Below are 23,149 nucleotides of genomic sequence, written 5' to 3' on the forward strand. Positions count from 1 at the left end.
AGTCCGAGTGGATCAGTCGAGTCCAGGCTGCAGCTCGGCTGCTTTCACTTATATTCTCACAGAATGTCTCTAAGACTCAGTACAAAAAATCTTTGTTTACTTCTTCATGAATGAAATGAGGTCCCAAGTGTCAATCATTTCCGTTTCTTACAGAGTTTCAGCAAAACACAGCAACTGTTCAGCTTAGTGTATGATGAGGATCAGGGTGAAACCACAGATTTATTCATAAAAACAAGATGCGCAAAATATAACTGTATTTTCCAGCCGGGGCTGACACATGTGACACACATCACATCTGTGCATTAAGTACTGAGGGGAAACTGTTGTTAACCAAGACAAAGTTCCAGCAATAAGTTTTCTTCAAACCACGGACTGTGGTTCAGATGTTTTCAGTCTTGAAGCCAAGCTGAACTACTAAACTACAGACACTGCGCTGATCAAAGACATGAGGCTGATGTTGACCTGAACATTTCTCCTCTAAAAACAGAAGAGGGGCAGAACCTCATGATCTCAGCTGATCTTTTATGACTTTGATCCTCATTGATTTCTGATACAGATTTCAGGTGTTACTGGTTTGTGAACTCCTGCGTCCAGGGGAACTCCTCCTGGGGTTTAATGCTCTTGCTGCAGGAGTCGACTGTGTCCACAGAGTCGTCTCCACAGCAGTGTTTCTTGAGCTGCCTGGAGTCGGAGAAGCCCTGGCTGCAGCGGCTGCAGGAGTACAGCTTCACGCCGGTGTGGATCTGCATGTGAGACTTGAGCTGGTTGGACTGCCTGAACTTCTTACTGCACACCACGCACTGGTAGGGCTTCTCTCCGGTGTGAACCAGCTGGTGGCGGTGGTAGTTCTGTGGCGTCCTGAACTCCTTCCCACACTGCTCGCACCTGTGCGGCTTGACTCCGGTGTGCAGCAGCTGGTGCTGCTTCAGTTGGGACGAGAGCAGGAAAGCTTTCTGACAAACACCGCAGACGTACGGCCGGTCGCCGCTGTGCTGCCTCATGTGGTACAGGTACAGGTGTCGCAGGTGGAAGGACTTTCCACAGGTGTCGCAGGTGAACTCCTTGTTCTCTGCGTGGCTCTTCTCGTGCGTCCTCAGGGTGGAGCTGCTGCCGAAGCTCTTCAGACAGACTTTGCAGCTGAAGGGTTTGGCCCCGCCCAGTCTGCGTTTCCCCAGTCCTGCGTTCTTCCCTTTGTCATCATGAACCAGCTGCTGGTGTTTCTGCAGCTGACAGTTGTAGAAAAACGTCTTCCCGCACAGATCGCACATGAATGGCTTTTCCACACCGTGAACCAGCATGTGGGTCTTCAGGGCCCAGGTCCCAGTGAAGCCCTCCCCACACTTATCACACCTGAGACACACAGACAGAAGCACAGGAGGGTTTAGAGAAGGGATTAAAAAAAGATTTCATTTCACAGAATGTGAAACTGTATTCTTGCGAACAATCGATCCATTAGAGAAATGCACCTACAGGAGGAGTAAGTAAAGTCTTCGACTGAAACGAATACATCAGACCTTTGAAGCCTACAATTTTAAGTCTTCAACATACGGTAGTTATTTGTTTTGGCATCTTTGTTTCCTCAGTAAAACAAAATTGGATCATTTTGAAACACATAAAACCCTTTGAACAACTGGTCCCTCTGGTCTGATGTTCATGACTCTGACTCCCCGATTGAAAAATCTGGATCAGGCCTTAGGCCCATCAGCTGCTCGCTCCGGGTCGATGAGAGCAGGGAGCATCAAGACGGTTGGAGGAGGAAACATTACAGGACTGAGTCACATGTTTGAGCCTCAGTCAAACCTAGGCCCTGTCCACATGTAAACGCCAAAACCAAATACTTTTCTATGCATTTTGTTCTATCATCCACACCTAAATGGTGTTTTTTGGTCCGTAAAAAAATAATATTTCCAAAAACACATTCTGGGCAGAACGCCATTTTCGCGTTTATGTGTGGAGAAGGAAAACAGAGTTTTTGGTTAAACAGGGGGCTGGGCCGGGGGTTTGGGCTGCTGCTTGCCAGGTAGCATGTTGTTGCTTGAGAAGCAGGTTGGTAAAGCCGATTTATTATTATTAATTATTCATTCTTAACACATGACATGCGGTGCGTTTGCTGCATGCATGTCACATCTACCGAGTTGCTTTGTGCACTTGATGTGCGTCTACATGGAAAGAAATCGACCTGTGTGCGCAGTAGACGCTTCATGTGAACAGCCCCTTACAACAGAATGAATATGAAGATCTACCTGCTTTTCTCTCACATCATCACTCTGTTCACTTGTCCACCTGCAGAGTAAAGTTAAGTTGTTGTATTGTTGTGTGTTAATGTAATCACCTGAAGGGTTTCTCTCCGTTGTGGCGCCGCAGGTGTCTCTGGAAGTTGTACTTGAGCCCGAAGCTGAGCCCACAGGTCTGACACACGAAGGGCTTCGCTCCGGTGTGGACCACTTGGTGCTGCAGCAGACCCATCCTGCACTTGAAGGCCTTGTCGCACTCGCTGCATTTGAAGGGCCGCTCCTCCGAGTGCGACCTCTTGTGGACGCGCAAGTTGCTGGTGGTGGAGAAGCTCTTCCCGCAGGTCGGGCAGGAGTACGGCCGGGCGCCGGTGTGGACCGTCTGGTGCTCTCTGAGGCTCTTCTTCCTGGTGAAGCTCTTCCCACACACGTCGCACATAAAGGGCTTGACTTTGGCGTGCGACACCTCGTGGTAGCGGAGGGCGCTGGCGGAGGTGAAGGTGCGGTCGCAGGTGTGGCACTTGAGCGGCATCTTCTCCAGCCGGTGAGAAGCCTGGTGGACTCGGAGCTGCCGCAGCAGCCTGAACTTCCTGTCGCACTGGTTGCAGCTGAGCAGCTTGTCGGGGTCGTTCTCCTGAGCCTCCCGGAGCTGGTGGCTGAGCAGGTGTTTCTGCAGAGTCTTGGCCTTGTAGAAACCTTTGTCGCAGGAGCTGCAGGGGAACGGTTTGAGGTGACAGGACAGGTGTTTGCTCAGCTGGTGCTTCTGATGGAAACCTTTGTTACAGAGCTCACAGAAAAACCTCTTCTCTTTGTAAAGCTCCCGCCTCCTCCTCCTCTTCTCCACCTCCTTTTGCTCCTCCTCATTCACACCTGCAGAAAAAACAGGGTTTACAAAAGACATAGAAAGGCAAAGAAAGAATAATCAAATCATCATCAATCAAAACACATCATAAACAAAAACACTTTAGGTTCTTCACATAATATTTATCTGAATGTCCTCTCAGACTCTCACCTGGTTGACTCTCTTTTCCTTTCTCTTTAACAGTTTCCGTCTTCATCCCCGACTCCTGAAAACAGAAACAGCAGTGACTCTATTGTTGTGATCCGACACCGTCTGTTTTATCAACCTGAGCCACCTTGTCAGTGAAGCTGTAACAGATGTGATTAACAGAGTATGAGCCAGCGATTACTGAATCATTATTTATCTCACACTCGTGATTCAGGATTTGATTTTTCCCCCCAGCAGCACAGTCGGAGCCCAGACAGCTGAAGTCCGACTGTGGCAACGATGTGACGAACCCTTTTACTTCAGATCACTGTGGCTGATGTGATTTTTTTGGATTGGATTCGTGACCTGTGTGACCTTTGTAAAATCTCTTAAGGTTCACACACACCCACGGACAAAGAAATATGACAATATGCAATAACTAGAGCCCATAGACGAGAGATATGCATACAAAATGATATGGCATACAAAGTGTATGAATGTTTTTTAATTTTTTAATCGTTTGACAGCCCCTAACATTCACGTCTTTTATGTGTTTAGTATTGACCAGTATCAATAATCTGACTTACATTCACAGCTGGTTTTTCTTCGTTTGTGGGCGGGTCCTCACTGACTGTCACCGACACACCTGTGAGCTCATTGGTTGGCTGATCATTAACCACGAGGAGCGATGTGATGTGAGAGGACGACTGGATCGCATCTGGAGATCCGTCGTTGTCTGTGGACGTCTGGATCGATTCCAAGACCTCAGTGTCAGGCGGACCCGGATCAGGGGGAGGATCTGGTTTCTCCTGCAACATCTGTGTGCAGGTGCTGCTCTGCTCTGCAGCCGGCCCGGGGAGCGGCTGGCTGATGATGACCAGAGGGACCTGCGGGCTGCTGCTGGACTTGTGTGTGGGTTTGGTGGAGCTGAGGATGGCCATGGCCAGAGCTGCAGGATTGGCAGCTGGTTGGTTGATGTCCAGTGACGTAGAGGGGCCACCTGAAAGATTCAGATAACTATGTCAAATTCAGTTACAGAATTTATGTCAAATGATAAATGTTCAGGTTGATGTACAGGAACATTTTTAGTTTCAGGAGTTTGTAAAGTTAAAAACTAATTAGACCTGTTTTCACCGTGTCGTTATTCAGGGATATTTATTAAAGCAGAAGTAAGCCATCCGGTGGTTTTGGCTAACTTCTTGTCAGCCGATGGAGTTAGCAGTCCCCGCCCTCGTCCCTACGTCACCACATTCACGCGCACCCCTTGGCTGCACACACAGAGAGGACCGCCCCTTTATGCCGTTCTCTCTCCTCATTGGATAAAATTTGTAGGATACAAGAAAAGTTTTCTCCTCGGCTTACAGCAGAGCAGAGTGACTGACAGACCCGTGTTTCAGACCAAACACTCTATATAAGTGATTGCTGTCGGAAGATAGAACTATTTAGGACTTATATTAACACAAATATTCCGCTTACTTCTGCTTTATTAATATCTAACTTAATGTTTACGGTGTTTCAGTGTTTTCACATCGTCAGTCATATTTTCTTGTACATTTCTGACTGACATTTCAGAAATATTCTCCCTTCTCACATTGCAATGTACCCAGGTTCTCTGAGATGTTTAGACCACTGACCTGCTGGTTTGATCTTATAAAGCGTCTGAGCTTGGTTCTTCCTGGCTGCTGAGCTGCTCTGGTTCTTCATTTGAGACTCCAGATGTTTCACTTCCTCCTTCAGGGCTTCAGTTTCCTTCTCTAAACTCACGTACAGCTCTCTGAAAACTCTGCAGATTTTACGAACAGCCTCTCTGGACATGACATGAAGGACGGCAGTCAGCTGAATCTGTAGGAGATAGGACATGAGGTATATAAAGGTAAAGTAGAAATTGCAAGCAATGCTGAAGGAGCTGAATTGTTTCACTTGCTGAATGAGTCAGACAGTGTTTGGAGATTAAAGTGAGGACGATGTTATTGAATTGACGATTACTGTTAGAAGCTGTGACTTCTCAGTTCAGTGGATTTCCAGTCTCCACCTCAAAAGAACACAACAGGAACTGTTTTATTAACTAGACTACCAATTACAGAGTAAATGTCATATCTAATAACAGTCAAGATGAGAGAAATAATAAAGAGAATTGGGTGATGAGTTGGCAGTGGTGGGAGAAAGTATTTTATACATAGAATAAAACTTTGAAGCCATGATCGATCCTACGATATCATTTCTGTTTAATTACAGCACTGTCTCACTGCTTTTCACATTGTTGCTATTTATTTTTATTTATTTTAATCTGCTGGTATTATTTGTCCTTTTATGGTCTTATTTGTCCTTTGTGGATGCTCTGTCTGATGGATTGCCCCAGAAGTACCAACAGGATTTCGTTGCACCATTGTACAATGACAATAAACTCTTCTAAGTCCTTTATCCTGAAAGGTAGAAACCAGAAGTCGTATCGCCACTTCACTTTAAGATAAATATGATTATGTTATGATCAATATGATTGTGTACAGTACAACTATCTGAGCTCCGTGAGTTTCCCTTGACTAATGGTGCGTTCCAGGCAGGCTTTTTAACCCGTAAGTCACGACTTCAAGTCACCAGTTACGAGTTTGTAGCGTTCCAGGCAAGTTACGAGTTACTAACTGGGAACTGGGAGTAGATCGATCTAGTACGAGTTCACAGGTGGGAAGTTACGAGTTTGACTGGACGTTCTAACGGGTAACCATAGGAACAGGTCGGAAAAATACGAGTTACGGGTTGCCTGGAACGCACCATAAATCTCCACATGACATCTTCTTATTTTGTTGAAAAAAAAGAAAGAAGAAGTTGTTTGTTGCTTTTGTTTGAACACACGGTGGCAACCGACATAGAGGGAACAAATGTGTGAGCAGCAGAATAATGTTGTTGTTGTTGCTGCTGTAACCGAAGTAGGAAGTGACGGCGGATATTCCTCCGGAGCTTTCGCTCTGTCAGATGAACTTCCTCCTCCTGTAAACCGACTCTGCCTGTTTCTACCACACGTCCTCCTCACCTGCGTGTCTTTGCCGTCGGTCCCCTGCTGCCCCAGCCTCTGGACGCACTCGGAGACAACAGCCTCCACCGCCGCCTCCATGATCAGCTCCGTCTGCCTGGAGAAAGTTGCCAGCGCCGCCGCCATGTTGGCTCCGCGCCGCTCACTCACTCACTCACTCACCCGGCCGGGGCAACAGACTGCGGGGCAACACGCTGCTGGCTGCAGCCTGCAGGGTTTAACGGGACTCAGGGCAGCCGGTCCGGTCCCAGTCCGGGGTTCAGGGGCGTGTCGGAGACGGTAGGACCGTAGGAGAAAGTCTGACAAACACGGTCAAGATGTTAGCCCGCTGACTCACTCGGTTTACATCCGGTTCCCCGCCGGCGGCTCTTCTCCTTCCTGGGTTTTACAGGGGGTCGTGTCCTCGCGGCCCCTTGCTGCCCCCCACAGGCCGAGAGAGAGACTGTGGAGCAGGGAGGGGTGTCAAAAACTCATGGCCAGACCAGTGAAGTAACAGCATAACAATAACTCTAAATATGAAAATGAACCCTCCTTTTACAGAACACGTTAGGAGCAACCTAAAATTTCTTGAGGAAAAAGTACTTGCAATTTCAACAATATTTATGCTACTTCTGACTTCTATGTGAATCTTTTTAAAGCACTTTTTTATAGCCTTTTTTTTTCAGGTTACAGAACACAAAACAACTAATCAACCCCACTCCCCACAAAGCCAAAGAGATAAATAAATAGGCTAAATGAGTAAATAAAAAAAAGAAGAAGAAAAAAATAGAAGAGCAATATATAGATGTACACTCACATATATAATATGTACTTACAACCTAAAGGAAAAAAAACATTAACATATTCCTACACATGCTCACTCGTACAGTAACTATGTGGACGCACTCATAGGCTACTCACGCTGTCCCTCGGCCGTTCAGGAACTGAACTCTTGCTCCCCAAATCTCCTTCCTCCCCCACAACACAGCAATTTTGAGGCCACGGACTGTGCAATAACTGCTGCCATGCACATTTGCAATTATGCACTTGAATCCTTTTTTACAGCACTTATGTATTCTATATTGTATCCTCTTCTACAGTATTGTAGGGTTAGGGTCTTAATGTGAGTGTGCGTGTGTGTGGAGTGAATGGATAGGCTACAGTACAACTGTTTGTTTTGATACTGAATATTATTGTATCTTTGGTGGTTGAATCCTGAACGATGTGGTGTGTGAACGTGATGAGCAGTAATGGTTTGGTCAGTTTGGTCCCAGAGATGATCTCAGTCTAAACACACCTGCGGGGTTACCTGCTGTAGAAGAGCCGACCAAGCACAGTTTAATTAGAAATGTATTTATTTCTGTCATCAAGTCCCATAAAGATGAAAACAGAGTCACAACAACCAAATTTATACTCAATTCTCTCTCTGGACAGATTCAATAAAAATCAAGACTCTCGTCTGTTTCTCACAGTGCAAACATGCAAACATATTGACTCCCTTGGACAGGTGAAAGTACAGGTGAGACCCACTCATAGTGTGCACACTATCATGAATCTGGAAATACTTTCAGTTGAAGGTGATGAAGATGAGATGAGGATGATGACGACACAAAATGGTCAAATAAAATTAACTGGTGTTAGTTTACTTTTCTGTCAAATATCACCTAACGTGAGGTTGCTGAAATATGGAAAATGATCAAATAAAACTGATGTTTGTGGTTGGAGTTTATCAATAGTCTATCATCACCATCTACCACCTTTTAAAGAAGGTTCATCACAAAGACCTTAAAACCACCTGAAACAAGTATTGACTGATCAGCTGATCTCACATTTAATGAGACAATGAACTGAAATCCTCTACTGTGATCAAACTGTATATTGATCACAGTGTGTCTGTGTGTGGCTCCAGGCTGATTTACATTAATAACAAACGTTTCATCATAAAATCCCAGAATGCTTTGCTTAAATCTCATATTACCTTTGATTTGACATCATGGTAATCAATCAGTTCATTCACATTTATGAATAAATCAAAACACTACATTCATCAGTGTTTTTTCCTTCTTCCCATGTTCATCAGCGATCTACTGTCCCGAAAACACCCTCGTGTCCCCTTCAGGTGACTTTATTTACATCCGTCAGTAAACGCAGCAACTTCCTCTGTCTGATCCTTTCTATAAAACATTTAACTGAAAAACAGATGCTCTTGTACTTTGCTGAACTTACATAGAATAATCAGTTTAACGTCTCTGATTTCTGAAAATGTAAAACCAACTGACTTAAATTTCCTATATATCTGAACTTCATAAAAATCACACTAAGTTGAGTCAACATTTTGAAGTTGTGCAGTTTAAAGACATGACATGAAATTCTTACATGTATTGGAAATAGTTTGTAAAACAACGAACCAATTGTTATACTGTATATCACAAACATTTAACTTTCTATATTTAGTGATTCTCTGGTTTGTTTTCAGGAGCCAATAAAATTAATGTCACATAAAGTCTTCTCCCAAGACCTTAGATGATCTCCTCTATGTCACCAGCAGTCTCGATAGGATGAATCAACAGCTGACCAACAAACTGTAAAACACCTGCACTGTGTGAACAGGTAAACTCGAATTAATCTGGTGTAAAACTGGAGTTAATCTTCAATTAAACTTGATTTACTAATATGGACTTGATGTGGGATTAGACTGGGATTAATCTGGAGTTAGGATGAGAAAATAGTGGTTAGATTTAAATTAATCTAGACTTTAATTTAAGTAAATCTGGGGTTGATTGGCATCTAAACTGGAGGTTTTAGTGTGGAGTTAAACTGGACGTTAAAATGCAGTTCATTTAGAGTTTAACTGGATTTAATCTGCAGTTAAACTGGAGTTAACATGGAGTTAAATTTGAGTTGAGTCTGTGGTTCAGGGACAGTGGATAAGACCAAACAAACAAACAACTCATCAAAATATACTCATTTTAAAATAGTGCCTTTTTCATCATAATAAAAGTTTTTTTTTCTTAAATATAAAAACATTGTCACATCTTTTTCTTTCACACAGAGTCACAGATTACAGTAAATTTAAATATAAAAACATGTTTGATGACAGACTTTTCACACCGAAAAGTTAATAAATATTTTTTTTTCTCTTACAGCATTCTGCTACACGACTGTCAGACTTTATAAAAACATCTGAATCTTTTACAGTGGTGAGATAGAAAAATAACGAGTAGAAAGACAACACCTGCTACACCTGTTCAGCCACGCCTCCCCACAATCTGACTGGACAGCAGGACGACCCCTGCACCTCTCATACTGTGTGTGTGTGTGGTGTGTGTATGGTGTGTGTGGTGTGTGTGTGGTGTGTGTGCATGTGTTACCGTTGGCTGAGAGTTTGGTGATTGTCATGTTTTGTTAAAGGTTGAATGAAGATGTTTTTAAAGTGTTGAAATGAAATAAAAAACATAAAACAGCTGATTTTCTCACATCATTTACACGACCGTATGTCAACTGCTGGATCGAGACCCACATGTGCAAACCCTCTGAAAACTGTCACATGTTCACACTCAAGAATTAGTGCAATCATTGATTAGTTGACAGTTACATATTATAGTTAATTTATCTGAACTGTAAATGATTTAATGAAGGCATTTTGACCGTTGTGAATCTTTGGTTATTTGGTTTATATCAAATCGTTGCAACTCTTTGATTATTAGTCTTTCATTTGAAGGCCTTGAACCAGATTCACTTGAATGAGGATTTAAAATCAGTAGCAGGGAAACTAGTGACAGCACAAACTAAAAATCCCTCACGACTGAAATATTTATTGTTTTCATCTATGTGAAGGAATGATCCAGATCAATCAAACGATGAGAGAAAACCAGCCACATGTGTTTCTTTAAATCAAAGTATAGCTTGTCAATGGGGGTTGGGTTTGGCTTGATGACTGCTTCATCATTACCATCACCACTGTTTGTGTGCCCCCCAACACTGTGATGGCCTGTGTGTCACGTTTCTGTTAATGGTGTTTCAGATGGCAGTATCCCAGAAGACTGTGGTGGTCTGTCCGGTGGCTGCGGCGGTCAGAGGGCCTGAATATGGAGGTGGCTGTTTCCTCTTCCAGCTGGGCAGAATTGGCATACTGTCCTGTTTACACAGATTCTTCTCTAGCCGCTGACGAGATTTGATCTCTCGACACAATACTCTTTTCCTCTCGATCATTTCCATCATGGTGGCGTCTCCGCACAGCCAAGGCATCTGGAGACGAAGAAAAGCTCAGCATGAACACGTCCATCGACCACCTACTCTGTTTGACAAGTCTCTGAATCTCTGTTTGGTTCGGCTCTGTCTGGAGCTACTTTGAATATTATTGTGATCATTTGTTTGTAAAAGTTAAGTTCATGCCCCGCCCCCGCCCACTACCCACGCCCCAGGTGTGAGGTTGGGGGGGGGGCACTGACACGCACACAGGAAGTGTTGAGTTTGAAGTAACAGCGTAATGCAGTACATTTAAAAAGACAAACGAGAGTGAGTCAAAACCATCAGAATGTGGCTTCTTCTAAATATGACAAATTTCCCATGAAAACATTGGGGAAAATGCCATTTACTTTGTAGCCTCTGTAGTTTAGCCAATAATGATGGCTCCAGTCACTATTTTAGAAAAAATTCTAAATGTCTGTAAAGGTCACTTAGTAGAATTATATTTTATCATATTAAGTAACCCTTGAGATTACACCAAGCAGGGAGTATTAAGATGGTCAAAGGAGGAAACATCAGAGAGACTAACAGTTTCATCAGAGTGGCTTGTTAGCATCTTCGAGAACGGTAAACATCAGTAGCATCTTTTATTTGTTTTTGTTGTTTGTTTGTTTGTTTGTTGTGTAATTGGCGGTGACAGTTTGAGATACATTGTAGGTGGTGTGCTAATTAGTTCATGATGAGTTTGCTGATGCACTAAATTCATATGTGATATATAAAAACATCAGATGGATGTTAATAAGGTTAAAAACATGATTTTCATCATAGTCTTTAGAAATGAAAATGATGATGTCAGACAGACAGAAACAGATGGATGGACAGACGGACGGACAGTCAGACAGAGAGACAGACAGGTGGAACATCAGACTGAAGTTTATTTTCACTCAGATTGTCAGTGTGATGCCTGCGTCACACTGATTTGATCGGCATTTGAATACAGGTGTGTATGAGATACACTTCAGGTAAATTCAGATTTAATTTGACAGATTAGAAAAAAGGTTTTTTGATGAGATTACTCTGGTGGCTGAGAAAGACAAACGCACTGCAACGGCCCCAAACACTTACAATAAGAGATAGTAGCCACAAATTCAAAAACGATGCAAGATTCAAAAACACTGAACATCAAACACTCCTAATGGACGTGTTCTGGTCCGTTGCAGCAAATTTGCTTTTGTGAGCCACTGTAGATTACAGAAGGTGAAATTTACCTGAAGCCCTATATTTTAGCTTTTTAATTTGGTGAAATAAAATATTTTATTATCAGAGCTTCATCAGTAAACATTTGTACACAGTGTTACACATTTTATTACATTATTATCACCTGAGAGGGAACAAACCAACAATTCACAGGACTGAAGACAAAAGTGTATTTTCAAAAAACGAATGGTCCGTAAAGTTGGTTCAAGAATCACAGAACTTCCAGGCTCTGTTTCTGGTTTGGGTGGAGTCTCATTGACTCGTTTTCTTTTTTTTATTTTCATGTTTAACTAAACATGATAGAAAAAAAGGGGGGGGGGGGGGGGGGGAAGAACAATCTCATCATGTTTTTATGCATTTTTAAATATATTATGGTTTTAGACGTTAGTGGGTTAAATGGCTCGACTGACAAGGCCACAGCGGAGCCAAGCATCTGTGGTTAGTTTTCATTCATGTGTTAGCAGGAGAGGACCAATATTAGAAAAGCTCTTTAGAGAGCGTGGGAACTGTAATGAAATGGATGAAACAAGTTATGGTGATGGATATGGTACATGGTGATGGACACTTACTCTATAGATCATCATGTGAGCTCATAAAATAATTTAATTAGGCTAATTAAGTGGGACTGCTGAAAGAGCACTTCACATCCTATGTGAGCTGCAGTGCTTTATTATGAACGGTCTGAAATTCACATTAGACTTGGACTGAGAGGAGGAAAATACAAGAAGGTGGTGAATCAAGCGGAATCAAGGAGTACAAATCCAAATATTTGTTATGTTTAAAATTTGAGTGCAATTTTTTTTTAGTATTTTTGAGGAGAGTAAGAAAGTGAAGGAGGAGGCTAAATGACACTGGGTGTGAACATTTCTTCGTAATGTTTCTCACAGAAATGTGGCGTCTGCAGTGATTTTAAAAATGGCCTCCACCTGATTTCTTCCTCTGTTTATGTGAGAGTGAATGGGGCCTTTGAGTACACGCTCTTACTTTGAGTGACCTTGGTCAAAAGTTAAATTAGTTGAAATCACAAAGGTCTCTTATAGCATCTGTAGAGTATTGAGATTTGTCTGACATGGGGGAATGCGCCATTATTTCATACAGACTGATGCTAAATGTTAAATTGTATTGAGTGACTGGAATGGATTTCAGCTCTCTCTAGTTAAATGGGCCATGCATTGTCAATAATACAATGGGATGTGATTATTGTTAATTGAGTGGGGCTATTGTTTCAAATCGCATATATGGGTGTATTAGGATTAATTGGGTTATATTAGTGTTTTAATGAGACTTCATCCCCTCTTCAGTGTGAGTCCTGCTAGTGTTAGTGTTTCATGTTAGTTTAATGTTAGAATCATATTAGTATTAGTAAGCACCATGTTAGTATTAATGTAATTATGTTGAGACAAAAACATTTATTTTAAACATCAAACATTTTTGCAAAGCTAAAATGACAAAATATGTCATCCTCTTATTTAAGTATGTTTACATGTGTACAGTTCAGATCTCAGTCAGCTGATGGGTGAAGGCTCTGTCCGTCTGTAAAATGTTTTACGTTCTGTTGTTGGAGGTTCAATCCTGTGTGAAATACACAATATACAAGTTTCTATTTCTTTCCATCTTCTTAAGAAAACTGATTGAAATGAACACAAAGATAGTGGCTAGACAGACAGACAGACAGACAGACAGACTGGATGGCTGGTTAAATGGACAGGTGTTTTACAGGTGTACCTGGCTGAGGGCGGGGTGATGTGTTTCTTGCAGGTGGCGTTGTGGCGTCCCGCCAGGTGAAGGAACTCCTGACGTCGAGGCTGAACGGCCGAGTTTACAAACCGACTTTGATTCTGTACATGAAATCATTGAACATTAACAACCAAGAAAGGATTAAGACAACATAGTCAACATAGCTAACCTGTTGCTAACCTGATGTCCATCTGTTGTTCACCTGTTAAACGGTTGTTCACCCGCTGTTAACCTCACTTCACTTTATTTTCACATGCTAGCACGCTAGTCACACAATCTTCACCTGTTCCTTATCAGTTAATCACTGATATTTGCCTGTTGTTCAACTGCTGTTGTGTTGAAGTATAGAGATATGGCCTGACGAGACAAACACTCAACATGTCTGAGGACTGGAGTCAACATCTTGTGTGAAATGAGCACATTCGTCTCACTGACGTCATCTAAACCTGACCTCCTCCATGCTTCCCTATAGTGTTGCTGTTGCCACACTCACCTCCTCCTCCTCCTCCTCCTCCAGACAGCATCATGGTGGGACTGACAGATGACCTCCCCATCCTGCTGGAAACCGGACTGGATTGTCCTTCTCTGTCTTTACTGCTATGTCTGGGCAGAGACCTACAGTCTCCTGCAGCGATACAACAAAGAAGCAGTGACACAACAAGACAACGAACCCTTCTGAATCATTCACGTCCAAGACAACACAGAATCGCTGATAATCTAGGACACATAACCTCGAAGACTCAAAGTGAGAAAAGGACCAGAAGAAACTGGAGACCAGAAAGACGGGAACCTCGGAGGACGTATAGTTGTGCCATTATTGATTGTAATTATTGATGGAGATGTTTGGAGACACTGCGGCTTCTCACAACAAATTATCTTTTGTCTTTGCCTAATCATGAATATTTCTGTCGTAGAACAACAAATAGACTGATAACAACTTTGACAGCTGAAATAGAGTTAGATGTAAAACTCTTCGGACCTTTAGATTAGATACATTTTAGCAACTATTCGGACCACAGTGTATCTGTGAGAAACATTTGGTTGTTATGGTCAAGGTCTGATGACATGATTACATACCTTCACCCTCCCTGTTCTTCCTGCCGCCTGAGCCTCTTTTCACCACCTGTCTACCTGAGGTGAACAGGTTGTTGAGTTCGTCCAATGGGCTTGTTGGAGTCTGCGACCTCATTGACACGTTCTGCATGGAGCCGTGGGTGGAGGAAGAGTTACTGAGTTTGGCTCCACCGTCCCCCGCCCTGTGTGAGGAGGAGGAAGATGATGATGAGGAGCGGGGCATACTGCCTCCGGCCATCAGAGCATCGTACGGCGGTGGCCTCTTCAAACTCAGAGGGGTCAGAGAGCGACCTATGCTGACAGGAGATGGACACGCTGATTGGCTACGGGGATAACCGTATCCACTGTGGGCGGAGCCAGATGATTTGTAGAGGTTTGAGGGGAGGGGCGGGGCTGACGATCGGCCTGACGACGTGATGGTGTGAGTGGACGACAAGTCTCGATCTCGATCTCTGTCTCGATCTCGGTCTCGGTCTCGATCTCGATCTCGATCTCGATCTCGGTCTCGATCTCGGTCTCGGTCTCGGTCTCGATCTCTGTCTCGATCTCGGTCTCGATCTTTGCGGTGGTGGGAGGAGCTCTGTGGTTGCTCAGGACCACCTTGCTTGTAGGAGACATTATCTATCATTGGCAACCGGGTGACATCTAAGGGTGTGAGGGGGGACTCGTCAGAGTTGGGGGAGCATTGAGCGGGGGCAGGCGGGAAGACGAGCAAGGGCGGACGGTGGGTCAGGAGGTTGGGGAAGGGCGGGGGGATATCAAAGACAGATCCACGGGACCAGGAATCAGGGTCCATCATGGCGGAGTGAGTGTCCTGCAGAAAGTCCTCCAGCATCGGGTACTTCATCTCCTCGTACACTGACTCGCTCTGCTCATCCTCCACCGTCTCCTGACCTTTCAGCTCTTGCAGGATGTTTCCCACCATCTCGATATACACCGGCTCCTCGTCGTCCGTGTCTCTGGACGCTGGACTCTGACTCTGGGACGAAGATTTTTCCCACCTCAAGGAAGACTTCTTATTCCCATGGTTGTGGATGTAAGACTCATCGAAGGAGGTGCTGAGCTGAGTGTTTGGGTTCCTCTTCGGTTTAGGTGGAGGCATCTTCTTATAGTCCTCAGGGTAGAGAGGACATCGAGCTGCTAACAGACGAAGAGACAGACAGACTTTCATCATTTAGCCTCAAGTCATAAAATGAATTTCTCTTTCAAACATTTAAATAAATGAAATACATGTCCTCACCGTCCAAGAGCTCTGCCTCATCCCCCTGTTCCCCCTGCTCCCCGCCCTCTTGGTGGTCTCTCCTGGAGCCTCCATTTACCATCTCAGAGCTGCTGCTCAGTTTGGTGGCGGGGTCTCTCTTGGGTTTGGGTGGGGGTTGTTTTCGTTTGTGGTTGGAGTCGTCATCTCCTCCGCCCACTGAGTGGAGGGACTGGGATCGTACGGTGAAGCCCTGGCTTGGAGGGGGCAGCCGGTCCTGCGGTGCTGGCATTGTCATAAAACCCATCCTGAAATGTTTTCCAGAGTATGCCCCATCTGATGCCATGGCAACATCTTCACCAATCCTGGATGGACAATGGGAAGAAATGCAACTTCAAGCCTACAATCATCTACCAATCCCACAACATTTTACCCATAAAATGTGACAACAAAGCCCCAAATTTATTTGATTCAGAATTTACAGCAGAAGTAAAAGGATGAACTTCAGCTGTATGTTGGTCTGTCTTCTCATTTATAAGAACAAACTTGATGGAGGGATGGTGCACCTATGAAAAAACTCTGTACCTGGCATAGTAATATGAAGACAGGAAAAACTGTTGATGCCGATAACTACTCACAACTAAGGTCAAGTTCATCATCACAAGCACTGATGGTGTTGAAAGAGATTGAAATCTTTCCATATTAAAAGTCTAAGAACAACTAGACCTCATAGGAAGGGAGAGGGAATGAATGTTTAGAGTTTAAAGAGGAACTATGCAAGTCCAGTAGCCTTTCCCCTGTTTTGCTTACACTCCTCACGGCCATGTGCATTTGTTTTCAATGAAGCCGATGAGAAAGCAATCAGTAGAGTGGTAAACGTTATTTATCGTAATATGATATATTTGTGTAGTCTTATCTGTCATGAACAAGAGCTTACAGGTTATGGGGCGCGTTCATGTTGCGTCAGCGGCACTGATCTTGCAGGGTTGGTTTTCGGGCCAAGAGTCGCTACCTGGAAGGCAGAGAGCCTCCATTCTCCCTACACAAGTCATTTATTTAACCATCACAATTACTCCGAAGCTGTTTCATTAAGGTACAAATCTAGCATAGTTCCTCTTTAAAGGGATAGTTCAACATTTTGTCAAATTGGCCCATTGCCATAATCCGTATAGTCATAGGCAGTAGGTTCGTTACCTTTAATTGTTGGTGTAAACTATTTTTAGAACGGCAGAGCAGAGCCGCGAGCTGCTCAGAGCTACGCTACGGAGGCTTTAGTTTAGTTTAGTTTAGTTTAATATTACAGGACAGTGTACAATACCATTAATCAATTTTAGAACAAAGAAGAGATGGTTGTACCAGATTTAGCCACTAGGGCTAATTTCCATCTGTAGTCCCAACATAAAACTCACAATACAAAACTCACAATACAATGCAGCTAATGCATTATTTATTGGTTTTGCTCATCAAACTCATCAAATACACAATCCAACAACTCCTTAACGCTCTAGTAGACAAGTTGTGACCTGCACATTCACCACGCTAAGGGAACGTTATGAGACAGAGTTCTTTTCGAGGAAAATTCATGCAAAACTGCACTTTTCCGTCAGGGGCAGTTTTTCGGCAAGCAGTCTTTGCATTTGCATCGAAAACAACTCTGTCTCGTAACGTTACATTATTATCTCATAGCGTGGCTCCACGGTTCTAAAAACAGCTTGCACCGACAATTAAGGAGCTATCCCTTTAAGGCTTGGATCAGTGAGCTTTAATGGTTCCAGCTTTGAACAGACCAACTCATCATCCCAGTAAAAACACAACTAAGGGCCACACTGCCTTGAAGGAGGCTGATAGGATATGGTGATGTAGGTCATGTTGGATGTGACGGATGTCTTATGTCATGTTCATATATCCGTCTATGTATTCATCTTGTTGGCTTACTAGCTGTTCAGGCTCAAGTGTGTGTGCACAGTTAAATACAGTAGTTGTTTTTGCCATACGTCATTTTCATTCATGTCCACAGAATGTCCTTTTAAATTACCGTAGGTCTACATTTCAGAAATAAAATCCACTATATAGACATTATATTTTGAGTGCGGCACACTGACTCTCAGTAAGAACGTTGTGCGTTCGATTCGATGGAGCTCATGGGTGGAGTTTGCATTGCTCTCCCTTTGCCTGTGTGGGTTTTCCTTCCACAATCCAGACACATGTAAACTAGGTTGATTATGTTGACTCTAAAGGTTGATGTTGTTTGTCTCTATGTGTGGCCCTGTGATCGACTGGTAATCTGTCTAGGATGTGCCATTTCCCTACGTCAGCTGGGATTGGCTCCAGGCCTCCCACAACCCTGCACACATAAGTGGTATAGACAGTGATTGGATGGATGGATGGATGGATGGAAGCGCTTTTGACCTTCAACACATTTTCATTGAATCCCTGTGAAAAAAACAGTCTGGGTGGTGAAGCCATAGAATAATCTCATTTGTAAGGTTTGGGTGTCTTTTCTACCTCTTGATGGTTTCCTCCTGCCGTCTCTTTTTCTGGTGTTTTTCCTGTAGGTAGGTCCAGTTGGTCTGGTTACGAATGCGGTCGCTCTCTCTGGCAATGTCTGAGGCGTTTTGGATCACTAGACCATCGTATGTTCTAAGTCCACAGTCCTCCACATACTGAAAAAACCTCTTGAAGGAAGATGCCTCCTCCTGAGACGTCATGACTCCCCAATGACCTGAGAGAAAAATCATTGTCTCTGTGAGTCCAAACAGACCACAAACCTGCAGAGAACCTGTTCTGTCCCTCTGACAGGACTCCTCAATACAGTGGCTGAATTTAATTACTGACAACCAATTTATGTCTCTGACCGATAGTCAGAACCTCTTGATGACAACCTCAATGTAACAGACTGGAAAATGTATACTAAAACTGTTTCTGTTGTGGTTTTATTCAACAAGACAATCAAATCATTACGGAGATAGGTAAAAAAAAAAAAAAAAAAAAAAGAAGAAGATGATAAGATGGCTGCCAGAACATGAATGAAACCCTGAAGAAAATTGGCAATCATCAGACTGAACCACTGACAAATAGAGAATAGAATAGAATAGAATAGAATAGAATGACTAATAATGGATGGACCTGAAGGATCTCATTTTTTAAACATTATTCGGTTCTCTGTTTAAACCACTCAGTGTGATACAAATGGATGGATGGATGGATGGATGGATGGATGGATGGATGGATGTACGGACAGAAAGGACGAACAGATGGAAAGACGGCGTGTGGTATGAACCACAGCAGACTGGATACCAATGTACTTGTGTGTTACATGAATAGGTAACTTTGGTTGCCAGGTTGGGTGTACACAACACAGGTATTAACATGTGTGAACAGTAAACGGGTCGGTGTACAATCAGATGAACTGCTGATGCTAGAACAGAGAGACATGTGATTGGTGACTCCACTGTCCTCTCTTTAAATTTCTTGGCTGTCTCAGTATTAACACTAATATCCATTTAAAATTGTATTTCTTAGGTGACCAGATTCAGATGACCTGGTTTTAGTGGAACCATCAGACCAGTATGAACTGAATCATACTCGTCTCTAATGTGTCTCTGATTTGATTTGAAATAGAGCTGATGCATTCTTGTTCTCGTCTTTTACCATTTGGCTTCCTGTTTTTTTTCATTCTTCAGTCATTCCCACAGTGATATAATCTCTCTCTCTTTCTCTCTCTCTCTCTCTCTCTCTCTCTCTCTCTCTCTCTCCGTGCTCTTTTGGTGTCTCTCTATCGTTCCCCTCCCCCACCTCTCTGTCTCTCAGCTTCCTTCTAAAAATGGATCAGGGAGTCATTCGGCGGTAACCTAGCAACAGCAGCATCTCTCAGTGGAGTATGATGTAATGCTTCCTGTACACGAGGGAGGGGGAGGAGGAGGAGGAGAGAGGAGGGGAGGGTGAGGAGGAGAGCGAACAGGAGAAGGAGACAAGGAGAAGAAATGAGGAAACAAGGAGAGTAGACGATGACAGGAAACACGTGCTTCCTCTAACCTGAAGGATTTAGCTCTCTGTTCAAACCACTCAGTGTGATACAAATGTATACGTTTGCTTAATCCATATTTTATCTTATTATTATTATTATTTAGAATATGAATTTGTTTCATGTTCCTAGTATAAAACTGAACCAGTTTAAGTCTGATCTTGTTTTGAGCTGTCAGGTTGTGTCCTCATTAACTCTGCCCTAACGTCTAAAACCTCACGTTCATTTTCACAACGGAAACATAAAAACAAGTTAATCACTGATATTAAACAGATTGAATGGGCAGCCATATTAGATCATCTTTGATGCAGAGCTGCTTCACTGTTTGACCTTTGACCTTCTGTCCTGGAGGATTATTAATAACATTGCAGGTGCGTTGACCCCGGAGCCGAAAACGACTCTTGAAAAATAAGATCCTGCTTTTTAAACATGACCAAATTTTCCCTCAGTCTGTAACTTTGCTCACAGGTCTGATACAAGATGGCGGCCACACTGAAGCTGCTGATTTCAACAAAAACAGGGTGTGAAGGAACCAGATGTGATTTGAACAGACTTTATTGACACAGTCAGCAAATGACAGCGGCAACACGACGACAAACAGATCAACATTTTCCAGCAGGAGATAAAGGAGAGGCATGAATGATCGAGTGACCAGCACACAGAAATGAAACAAGGGGAAACAGATACAAGGCAGCAGCTAAGAGGAGGCTTACCGGAGGATCAGCGATGACTCAGACTCCATCCATCCCTCCTTCACTGTCTCCTTCACTGTCTCCTTCCCTCCCTCAGTCCTCCCTGTGCAGAGACAAAGATGGAGTGATGAAGGTTCTTGTCGTCCTCACAGAAACAATGTCTCGCTGCAGCAACTTTAATCTACATCCACCCTTCGACACCTCCGTCCTCCTCCTGCCCTCCCTCTCCTCCTCTTTTCCTCTCCTCCGTCCTGCAGTCATATATCCTCACAGCTGTAAGAATCACACACACACTCTCACTCGCACCCTACAGCCACACACACACGCACATCCCCGACGATGGTCACCACAAGAAACGAGAGGCTGAAACCACGGCAACGGGGCAGCATCCTCACCCTGCCGACTCCTCCCCCTGCTGCTGAGACAGGGAGGAGAGAGAGAGAGGAGAGAGAGAGTGAGAGAAAGAGAGAGAGAGAATCACAAAGTTGCTTTTGGTTTTTTCATTTTGCAGCCATGATGTTCTTCGTGTGTGAACAGATGTGTGCAGCTGCCTTTTCTCCTCCCTCCACCTTCACCTCCTACACGATGACACGATTAGATGACATCATGTCACATGTTATTCTAGCACAATGACATCATGTGATGTCACAGCACATGATACTCCGAGAGATTTTCTGTCCGATGTTAACGCTCATCTACAGCCAAACATGTAGATGTTGCCACATGCAGCAGGAAGGAAGCAGGCGTGTTGCAGTGTAACAACCAGGCTGAAACCAGCTGATACTAGACCGATGACAACGTGCTCCACCCATTTCTTTATTTATTTAGTTTATTATGAAATTTAAATCTATCTTTTTTAATGATGAGGGCAATGTGGTGTGTTGTTAGACCTGAGATGTTTTATGAACAGCCTCATATCTTTCACTGATTTTTTTTATTTTTTATCACTACCGGAGTCTGGGTCAAGTCACACATGTGCAAGTCTTAAATTGCAAGTCCAAAGTAATTTTTTCTTGAGCAAGTCAAGTCAAATCAAGTCAAGGGTTATGTCAAGTCAAGTCACCTTGATTATAGTTTTACCTGCAGTATCGAGTCAATGAAGAGAAAAGACAAGAAATTAGTACCTGTCAATGATATTATTGGCCAATTCATCTCACCTGTTTAACATGAAAATGACAAAGAATTTAGCATTTACCATAATTATGTCATATAGGCCTACTGCTTTGAAGCTATATATTAAGTCTTTTTAACTTGTAATTACTACATTTTAAAATCATATTTACCTAATTTTGCTCAATTTTTAAACCACTTACCTAATTTACTTAATTGTTAAGTCATATTTACCTAATTTACTGCCTTCATAAAGTCATTCTTGTCTTTGAACTTGTGGAAGAGATGGCCGAGACTCAAATAATTCATAAATTCCGCTTAAAATGGTGTGAACGCTGCTGGTTCGCCAGAAAGCACAGAGGCTCTGAGACTCCAAAACGGAGCCAGAACCAGAACCAGAGCCGTGTCTGTCTGAAAACACCCTGTGTGTCCATGTTTTCCTTTTTCCCCAGGGCAAGGCCTCCTGCACCCACCCTCCTCTGCACACCTGCTTCTCATCAACCTGATTAGATTTTCTGCCTCTCACACCTACAACAGTAAGATGGTCTCAATGCCATCTCGTTGTGTCATCTCTTATGGTAATGCTCTGATCCCTTGATCTTGTCATTTTGTCCTCAGCATAATATTTGATTACAGCTTGTCTTTTGACTTTGTCTCTTGGATTTCAGATTGGTACTTTCACCTTGGACTCACCTGTTTTGTTGTTTGTTTGTGTTTTTATTTTCTTAATGTTTTCCTTTTTTCATGACATCAACCTGCCTAGGGACAGCAGATGGAAATCAGCCTGGGGCTACAATCCAGTATATTTACATGCAAATGTTCATGAATATGCATCGTCCCTTCTCTTTAATAAATTAAAGCAGAAGTAAGCGGAATGTTTGTGTTAATATAAGTTTTAAATACGGTAGTTATATCTTCCGACGGCAATCACTTACATAGAGTGTTTGGTCCGAAACACGGGTCTGTCAGTCACTCTGCTCTGCTGTAAGAAAACTTTCCTTGTATCCTACAACCTTTATCCAATGAGGAGAGAGAACGGCATAAAGGGGCGGTCCTCTCTGTGTGTGCAGCCAAGGGATGCGCGTGAATGTGGTGACGTAGGGACGAGGGCGGGGACTGCTAACTCCATCCGCTGACAAGAAGTTAGCCAAAACGACCGGATCGCTTACTTCTGCTTTAAGAGCTTCTCTAGTCTCAACTAACAATGGGCCAAGAGTAGACCCTTGTGGGACACCGTAAGTGGGATGGGCTGGAAGTGGTTCAGCAGGATGGTCCCTTATGAACTTCAGTTCATTGTGGAGGTGGATGCCTTAGACACTGGGGATGCCCTGCTCTCTCTCAAGGATCTGACACTAACCTCTGCCCATATACATTTTTTCTTACCTCAGCTGGAAGAAACTACAGAAACCTACAAAACCTCTTTCGGTGAAATTGGCTGTTGAGGAAAGTGCCTCTGGTTGGCGGGCACGGACCATCCCTTCATCATTTGGACAGATTTACTCATACCAGGCCAAGTGAACTCTGTTTCTTGGAAGGTTTAACGCCAGTCTGACTTATCATCCACATTCCCGCAACATTAAGCAAGATGCCAGCTCACTGCTGAGGAGGCTGGTTCTGACTCAGACATCCCGACGCCCACTTGT

The 23,149-nt window shown here is 43.5% G+C and overlaps 2 protein-coding genes across 2 annotated transcripts; both read right to left on the reverse strand.

The window, feature by feature from the left end:
- Window positions 1-11: 11 nt before the first annotated feature.
- On the reverse strand, window positions 12-6,382 carry LOC310995494 (uncharacterized protein). Its single transcript, XM_083984565.1, has 6 exons — window positions 6,248-6,382; window positions 4,854-5,061; window positions 3,807-4,219; window positions 3,244-3,298; window positions 2,333-3,101; window positions 12-1,350 (listed from the first exon to the last, which is right to left on the reverse strand). The coding sequence occupies exons 1-6, from the start codon at window positions 6,371-6,373 to the stop codon at window positions 567-569; spliced, it is 2,355 nt and encodes a 784-aa protein (XP_083840691.1). The 5' UTR covers window positions 6,374-6,382; the 3' UTR covers window positions 12-566.
- A 5,027-nt stretch (window positions 6,383-11,409) lies between these two features.
- Window positions 11,410-21,754, reverse strand: nyap2a (neuronal tyrosine-phosphorylated phosphoinositide-3-kinase adaptor 2a). The gene is made up of 7 exons (XM_083984352.1): window positions 20,418-21,754; window positions 18,186-18,402; window positions 15,723-16,045; window positions 14,486-15,622; window positions 13,905-14,033; window positions 13,397-13,509; window positions 11,410-13,243 (listed from the first exon to the last, which is right to left on the reverse strand). The coding sequence occupies exons 2-7, from the start codon at window positions 18,386-18,388 to the stop codon at window positions 13,238-13,240; spliced, it is 1,911 nt and encodes a 636-aa protein (XP_083840478.1). The 5' UTR covers window positions 18,389-18,402; window positions 20,418-21,754; the 3' UTR covers window positions 11,410-13,237.
- Window positions 21,755-23,149: the final 1,395 nt, after the last annotated feature.

Source organism: Trachurus trachurus, assembly GCF_905171665.1.
Source record: "Trachurus trachurus genome assembly, chromosome: 13".
Classification (NCBI taxonomy): Eukaryota; Metazoa; Chordata; class Actinopteri; order Carangiformes; family Carangidae; genus Trachurus; species Trachurus trachurus.

Coding starts and splice junctions, on each gene's coding strand:
- nyap2a (XM_083984352.1), bottom strand. CDS start 18,388: ATGACGTCTCAGGAGGAGGCATCTTCCTTCAAGAGGTTTTTTCAGTAT. Junction 16,046..18,185: donor CAGGAGGAAACCATCAAGAG/GTAGAAAAGACA, acceptor TTGTCCATCCAG/GATTGGTGAAGATGTTGCCA. Junction 15,623..15,722: donor TGAGGCAGAGCTCTTGGACG/GTGAGGACATGT, acceptor TTCGTCTGTTAG/CAGCTCGATGTCCTCTCTAC.
- LOC310995494 (XM_083984565.1), bottom strand. CDS start 6,373: ATGGCGGCGGCGCTGGCAACTTTCTCCAGGCAGACGGAGCTGATCATG. Junction 4,220..4,853: donor TTATAAGATCAAACCAGCAG/GTCAGTGGTCTA, acceptor TGAATCTTTCAG/GTGGCCCCTCTACGTCACTG. Junction 1,351..2,332: donor AACGGAGAGAAACCCTTCAG/GTGATTACATTA, acceptor TGTGTGTCTCAG/GTGTGATAAGTGTGGGGAGG.